The 9100-nt window shown below is 30.9% G+C and overlaps 1 protein-coding gene across 1 annotated transcript; it reads left to right on the forward strand.

Annotated features, from left to right (window-relative positions):
* Positions 1 to 574: 574 nt before the first annotated feature.
* LOC100575543 (paired mesoderm homeobox protein 2) lies at positions 575 to 7898 on the forward strand (the record flags this gene model as incomplete). The annotated part of the gene is made up of 4 exons (XM_016806364.2): positions 575 to 769; positions 3745 to 3916; positions 4493 to 4615; positions 6979 to 7898. Coding segments are annotated over 4 exons (657 nt in total), but the record flags the coding sequence as incomplete, so codon positions are not given.
* Between the last annotated feature and the right edge of the window lie 1202 nt (positions 7899 to 9100).

Here is a 9100-nt window from a genome sequence, read left to right on the forward strand (position 1 = left end):
TGAGCACCTCTTTAAAATGCAAATTTCGACAAATCCTTTCTTAGCGGATGCCTACGCCATAATAGCTATCTGTATGCCAAATTTCAGTCCAATCCGTCCAATGGTTTGAGCTGTGCGTTGATAGATCAGTCAATCAGCTTACTGTTTTATATACACAGATATAAGATATATATAATTCACCTATATCACCTATATGTATATTGTCATAACGATATTATGTCATTAAACAATTAGAGAAGTATAATTTTATTTCATCAAACAAAACAATAACTATTATTTATCTTGAAATTAAAAAAATTACTTACATAAATACTTGTAACAATATCGATATAAAATTATATACGAGTAGTAGATGATATGCTATTAGTAGTAATACCACATTACTACGTGTGTGCTTATCATTCAGTATTTAATAAAATTTAAATACGTGATTATTTATTATTATTATATAATATAATATTAATATATTAAAGATAATATTCGTTGATATTCGTCATAAACTCATAAGTCATAATTAATAAACATATTTATTGGTACCGTAGAGTTAATAAGCTAATATTATATAACATTATAATTTAAAACATTGTTCTTAGAAACAAATTCAGAGACAGACAGTCAACGGAAAAGTAAGCCGAGAAGAAATCGTACAACATTTTCTAGTTGTCAGTTGCGAGCATTAGAAAAAGTGTTTGAAAGGACTCATTATCCAGACGCGTTTGTCAGAGAGGAACTGGCAAGAAGAGTTTGTCTGTCAGAGGCTAGAGTTCAAGTAAGCATTTTATCTTCTATATATATATAAAAGACAAGCAATGTTTGTACTTGTGTCCTTTATGCATTCTTAAACCGTTTATCTGAATGATGAACTTATACTACACGACAGAATTAAATAAATATTATTTACAATTTTAAAATTGATAGCATCACGCCATCACACACAGGATTTTTTTCAGAGGGGGTCGTGCTAATAACAATTTTCCTGAAATTAAATATGTACTACACGCTACTAATAATACTAGAAGAGAGGGGCATTTTGTAGAAATAAATATCCACTGAGGAAGACATTACGGGTAGGAAAGTTGTCAGTTATTGGACCCCTATTTTTGTGTTCGGTGTTTGCCATTGGTTTCATAATATAAATAGGTCCTCGAATACAAAATTAATAATAATTAGGTACTTATGTACGAACTTCAACTTTTTTATTATGTATAAATTACATTTTTGTATAAAAAAACACAATCGTAGTAGATATTTGGCTGCAAGTACCTATAGCCGTAAGATATATATTATAGGTATGTAAAAACCTTATTACCTAGCTATCAGAAAAGGATAAAACTTAAAGAAAATCCACTTCTATCAGTATTCTCTATCTATATATAGTACTTTTATTGGTTAATTGTTATTATAATATTACATTGTTAAATGTGACTTATGTTATAATAATTTAATTTCCTAAGAAAATACCAATTCTTCATTACAAATTTTTGTACGATAATTTCCATTTTAATTTAAAAAACACTATATATACAATTAATAATAGAGTTTATAAATATTATGATTGACAAGCACTGGCGCACTGTACTAAACCTATTCTATTCGCGGTCGTACTCGGGCTGGGTGCGCACTTGTTGCAGGCGCATCCGTCGCACTTTTAATCCGGCGCGTTTAGTTAATTGACAGAGACGCGATCACCTCGTGTAGTCATATATATATATACTCAGCAGCGACAGAGAAGCACGTGGCCGACGTGGCGTGTGGGTTTCTTGTACACACACACACACACACACACCACACCACTCAAGTCTCTCTCACACACACGTGTTGACATGTGTCCCTAATTTGGACGGTCGGCGCCCGTTCAACAAGTATCTCATATACATATATATAATATGTGAGTGTGTATACGAAATATATGATCTATGTATACCTACGCACGGTAAATCAAAGGAAGTTCGGTCTGCGGAGAGGAGGCTGTCAAGTCCACCCGGTGGAATTCGCGGACCAGTGATTTTGTGACGCGCGAGCGGAGGGCTCGAGTCCAAGAGATGTTGAGCGCCCGGTGAAACACTGAATATAACACACACAGAAGAACGCCGCCGCAGCAGCTATACACAATTATATTATATATTATTATAAAGCATATTATTATGTATAATATAAACGTGGATTGTTCGCCGCGCGCTTGCACGTGTGCGGGGCTTGAGTCCGAATCAATTAACGTTCGAATGAGAGACGTATACTACAACGTACCTATATATATACATGTGTGTACTGTGCAGACTATTCAAGTGTGTGTGTGTGTGTGTGCGCGCGTGTGCGTGTATGTTGTACTAGTACCTATTACTATTATTGTATATCCATGGAAAAAATAAACTTCGTGTAGTACATACTATATAATATGTTATTATTATCTACATATTATATAAACTATAAAGTACATGGGTAGTAAATATCTACTTTTTTACTCTTGCAGACGATATGCGCATGACCTCAGACGTTTAATTTATAAAACGACTAAGACACTATATATATGAGACATTTTTTTTCAAAATTAATTCTCGATTAAGCCATAATATTATGATGCCTTGTTGTTGTAGTATTGTGTACAAATATTACAATATCAAAAAAATCTAGTAACATGACATTTTTTTTTTAATAGTCTCAACTCTGGCAATTATGGTCATTAGATTTGTTTATTTTATTTGGATTGGGAATTATGGATTTTTTTTTTTTTTGGGGGGGGGGAGTACGATTGGTTTTGAAAACACATGTGTATGTGGGATGAAGATTCGTCACTTAAAAATCCGAGTGTTCACCCATTCGGGACCTAGAGACGCCGGACGATACTTGACCGTAGCACATATTAACGAGTAGCGACTGCAGCCAACCCAACTCCACACCAGACATCAACATGACATTACTTCATAGGGGCATAAAACCCTTCGAGTATATTATTATACATACAAATTGCAATAACCGCATATTCAATATATTATAATAGGTATAGGTACTGCAATTATTGTGGATGAGTAATCAGGTGAAATACTGAAATCTTTAATTTAGTGGCGTCAAGTGCTAATACACACAGTGAACACATTGAAAAACTTAGAGACTATAGAGTGAATTTACGATTGATGTTAGGTATAACACGCATGTTTATAAATATTGTAAACAAATCATCCTCGTACCACAATGGCGACTGTTGAAGCGATCCACTGGTCTTTAGATCAAGCATATAAAAAGAAATTCGATTAAATAGAAATACTCATTTGACTGCAGGGAATTAACAGTATAAAAATATAGGTAACACTTGAAACCGCACAATTATTTCTGTAACCTTACATATTAATATATTATACTTACAACCCCAGTGAAATGGTGACTTCTGCACTCACTTATTTTTTGGACTTGGGTTGACTCGTGTGGAAAAACAAAACGAAACGTGAAATCCATACCTATTTATATTTTATAAATAATTATAGCTGTACCTATACGGCTATACGCACCTATCATCAGTGCGACCTACTGTTTTCGCAAAAAAAACGTATCAAGCGTTATGCATGATTATTGCCTATGGGTTGAATCGATAGTCAATAGACGATAATCAACAGGTGATATGCATGAATTGAAATCAAATCGTTATTGTAGATTAGCAGCCACTATAGTATACAGAGGAGTGAGAACATACAGTTGGCATGTTGGGTATATAATATAAGCACTAAATTTAGACATTGTGCGTTCGATCAGGTTTGGTTTCAAAACCGGAGGGCGAAATTCCGAAGGAACGAAAGAAGTAGTCTGTCGAGGAACAACCCCACACTATCAACCGTACCCGATTGCAGATCTCCGAACGTAGAACAACCCCTTTTACCCAGGTCAAATACGAACGTCGTTCACGCGGAACCTCCATTTACAGCTGGTGAGTATAACACTTATCATATAGATACATAATTATACAGTAAAAACAAACTATATATTATGATTTAAGGGTATAGGCTATTAACGATTAAACATTTAATCATCAATGAATAATCATACTGTAGGTATATCTAGTCAAAAATTATAGATAGTCAGACAATCATATCAACATTTTATAATATACCTATTACCTAAAAAACAATAAAGAAACATTGAATTTTTAAAATTATTATAAAAACCACAATTATAATTTAACTTAATTATTTCATTTATAATATCAACAGTTTTTTTAGTTATTTTAAAACAATTATCACTTATCAGCTGGTACCTATATTGTACCTATTAACCTATTGTATAATCTTACCCATGCGGCCATGCCTAATTGGGTGTATTATGTATAATATGGCGCAATGGTCTGCAGTCTGCAGCTATTATAGTCCTATTCTCAAATAAGGTATATAAGTAAGTTAGGTGACGATCATTATTAGATATGAAAATGAAATGAGAACATGGTTTTAAAATTTAAATTTAAATTATTATACATTTAACCTAACCTAAACAAAACGTGTCTATACAGGCTCTGGTTTTGGTGGTCTTCTGGAGTACTCAGCGTGGAAATCGAACGGCTTGTCACAGTGTGGAATGTTTCAACACTCGTCAAGTTACCCGGCTTTTTTACCTGCAGCAGTCTCCACCACAGGTATCTATATCGAGCAATTATAGATTCGAGTCTAAATACAAATATATTATTATTTTTGGATTTTAATAACCATAATAATATTTAATACGATTTGCGATATGCCTACTGCAGCCTTATAATATATATTATAAGATACCGACTTCAAACTAGTGATAGTCGCTGGATACTGTTCTATAGATACGAATAGGCAGTGCCGGATAAGACCGATTATGAAAAAGTATAAACCTTGTCTATTTTAAAAAAAATCAAAAATTTAAAAATGTTTAGATTTATCTTATATTCTTTGTGTATACCTATATACTATACCTTACATGTTCGACATTTATTTTTAAATGATCAAAGTTATAACTCAAAATTATACTCTTGATATTTATTATTTACTAAACATATCTAAAATTATACAGTTGTCAAACGTATACCTATATATATTTTTTGTCTGTATCGATAAAATCTAAGTATATGCGAGATACAAAAAAAAAATATTAAGCTGTATAATAGATATTATACTGTCTAGATTTAGTTTTGAAAATGTTGTTATAACTTAAAACTTGGAGCATAAATAAAATTAATAAATGTATGTCGTATTAAAAAAATTATAATAGGTAGTATATAGTAATAGTTCACAAAGCAAGGTACATCGACACCGATTTGCCAATGCCCCATATACAGGGTGTATCTTATGTCATTGTACGCGGGGTTTTTTAACGATTATGGATTGATGACATAGAATTTCGTTAAAACGAAATAAATAATTTAATAAAAATTTTGATAGTCAAATCATCAATTTTGGTTCACTGGCTTATTAATTATGGTCATCTAAAGCTTAGTAAAATATAGCATTAATACTTTTAATTGAAATTATTGATATAGGTTTAATTTACAAGAGCTAAATAATATTTTCTTATAAATAACTTTTATAACTTGAAATTGGAACCATAAGTTCCCTATATTGGTAGGTATCGCATGCAAAGTATGAATTTAGCAGTTGAAATTCTTTAAGAATCATTTATAATCGTGATTTAAAATAAACTATTTGCATAATATTTAGCCATTTAGGTAAATAGTCAATCTCAGTATAGGTTTGTACCTAACTTAGGCATACTTTTAATCTGAGTTAATTACAGATTTTCAATATTATTATAACAAGAATCAAATACTATTAGGTATTACCTTAGTTAGCCACCTAATAAAGAATCCAAATTTATGATATTATAACTTGTAAAAAAAGTAACTGGCAAGTAATTAATTACGATTACCTATAATAACAAATTAAAATAATAATACTGATTTTGATGATTGTATGTTAAAATAAAAATAATGAACTATGTTTGTCAACAATTTTGTTTATGATTTTTTTTTTTTTTTTTGAGAGTGTTATTAGATTACTGATTAAACTACTTAAGTGTATAAAAAGGTAGTTTTAAGAAAAAAATATTTAGTTCTTGTAAATTAAACCTATATCAATAATTTCAATTAAAAGTATTAATGCATATGTTACTAAACTTTAGAAGACCATAGTCTATTAACATAAACTAGTGAACCAAAATTAATGATTTGACTATCAAAATTTTCAGAAAAAAATCTTTACCAGAATCCATTAAAAATATTTAAAAAAATAAAATTGATTTTGCTTTTGGTACGCCTGCGTGTTTAAAAATGTTGAAATTGTTATAAAAAAAATTGCCTGTTAAAAATAAAGAAACCGCGGTCTTTTATTCGTTTTAATTTTATGTCATCGATCCATAATCGTTAAAAAAACCCGAGTACAATGACATAAGATACACTCTGTATAGTGTCGTATTTTATATTTTGTTCGTTTTTCCCTGGCAAAATCGGGTATATAACCTAAGGCTAGTAATAGCTATATCTACATAATTTATTGGTCGTGTTGCTTTTTATTTTGTTCACTATCAAAAATTATATCTTGTCCATTTGGGAATATGATTGTTTACCATCCGTAATTGGCAAGTAATCAACTACCACTATTTAAGATGCTAATAGTACTACTTTCTTAAATCGTGTCAACTACGTATACGTATATAATATGAACATAGCCAAACCCGTTTTCTATCGAACGCTACCTCTTTTAGTTCTTAAAATTCACCACCCACCTAGACACTCGTGAAACTCCGCTATTCACACTACCCTATAGGCACCTCAACCATTCATCGTATTGATGCAAATACTTATTTTATTTCTCCCTTCGCGTAGTTGACGCTTGACCTCGCATCTATTTCATATTCTCATTCCGTGTCTATTTGCTATAAATTGTACTCCTCGTCAAATGGTGTAAATAGAGTCAAAAAATAAAAAATTATTTCAAAAAAATTATTTCTATGATCAAGTTTTGTATTATTCGACAGGTAGTCATGCCCACGGTAATCCTTCGATGTCGATGGCAGTTTCAAACTGTCTAGTACCGAACCACCACCATCACCACCATCACCATGCCGGTTACATGGTTTCCACTAACCTGGCGAACATGAGAATTCGTCCTCAAGAATATTATATGGACACACCTCATATGTAGTAGACTTTCAGACCACGTATATATATACCATAAATTACAGCTCGTCAACATGTGTTTTTATTATATTTAAAATATACTTTATTTTGTTCGCTTTTACTTTTATTTTCGTACATTATTATTAATTATACAGTGTCTCATCTCCATTGTCTTCTTAAACAACTTTTTTTCTAAATAATATTTTTGAAAAGAAGATGGGCAAGTTCAGATTACTGGTCTGCTATACAATATGAGTCTAAAGGGGTAAAGTGGGTCTCTATATCAAATTTGAATTCTATGATATAAAATCGTTGTATACGAATGTCAAAGGAGGTCTATCAGCCTATATTAGTCATTTATACACGACTATAAAGACTATTAATGATCATCAATCAATAATCATCATTCATCGTGGACCTGCAGGCTGTGTGCAATAATATATCGACGATAAACCGTTTCCTGGGAAAAATAATAGTTTCACTAAAAATGGATTACCTACTGTTTAGTTATCTTAGTTGATACGTTCAAATTCAATATAAATATTAGATATATTATATTTTCCACAATTTTTCTTATTTTGTTATCATGATTCTTCTACTGTTTACGTTGTGGAGGGAGAACTTGATTCTCCCGATAAACGTTTTTCCAATCATATAAAGCTGCTCAAACGCCCAGCTACCGTTTAGTTACGAAAAGCCCACCTAATCAACAGATAAGTCCTCTACCATTTTTATATTAATAGCATACTATGTACAAACATCTAGAAATTAGTAGACTACTAAACTCGTTTAGGTTTAAATTGTATCAATGTGCAATAAAATATAATATTTCGACGATATGTAATAAGTAATAACTAGGGCATGGACTCCAATGTAATATGCATTTTTTTTGGTTAATCTTAGACATTGTTTTCCAAGTACATAATTCGTTTCATGTAACGAGTTCTTTAAAGCTAAAAATTTTATTTTGCGTTTTTTTTTGCATATTTAGAAGTTTTTTTTATTTTTAGAACATTTTTCGCATTATTGAGTCATTTTTGTTAGTTTTAATGAATATTTGTTCAATATGTCACCCGTACTCAGATAAATAAAAAATAATTAGTGATTTCGGGTTACATCACAGTCGTATTTCGTATGTTTTTCTTTCATGTTCATAATTTTAATAGGAATAAATATTGTGTTAAATAATGCCTCTAAAAAAAAAAATCATCAAAAAATTAATATGGTATTTTTTAGGTCATTTCTATGGTCATTTTTGGGGTTAAATGCATTTTTAAGGGCGTTAGTTAAATTTTTCACATTTTTTACTTCATTAATAAATTTTTTTTGGTCATAATTGCATTTTTTCTATAAGGCATTTTTAGGTATTCTTTAGGACATTAAAAGGCCCTAGACTAATAACTAACGAGCTGATAAAAATCACTATAAAAGATATTTTTGTTTAAAGACATTTTGACAAAAGATATATTGACTAAGATATTTTTACCAAAGATATTATTTCAAAGATATTTTGACCGGTCACCACTTTTGATAGATTAATATACCTCACACTTTTAGTACCTACCTATGTTAAAACCGCTTAATTTTTAAAATTGTTGTATCCAAAAATCAAAAATACCAACTTCTACTAATTATTTATCCTATAACCAATAGGAAAATTCCTGTTTGAGCATCTCCTCGGGTTGGTCCTAACGGGTCCAATTGTGAATCTAAACCTTCCTCTTGAATCACTCTATCAATTAAAAAAAACTGCATCAAAATCCTTTGCGTAGTTTTAAAGATCTAAGCATATATAGGTACAGACAACGGGACTTTATTTTAATACTATGTTAAGATACTGCAATCGTTAATAATTACCTATTACATACCTACATTTTTTATGATTCACTAGACATAATTTATTTTAAAAATGCTGCGGTATCTCGTTCAACTATTCTTTTGGACCTTGTGCTGTGCCCAGGAATTTTCAATGGTGGGGGG

Source organism: Acyrthosiphon pisum, chromosome A2 (genome assembly GCF_005508785.2).
Source record: "Acyrthosiphon pisum isolate AL4f chromosome A2, pea_aphid_22Mar2018_4r6ur, whole genome shotgun sequence".
NCBI classification, from domain to species: Eukaryota; Metazoa; Arthropoda; class Insecta; order Hemiptera; family Aphididae; genus Acyrthosiphon; species Acyrthosiphon pisum.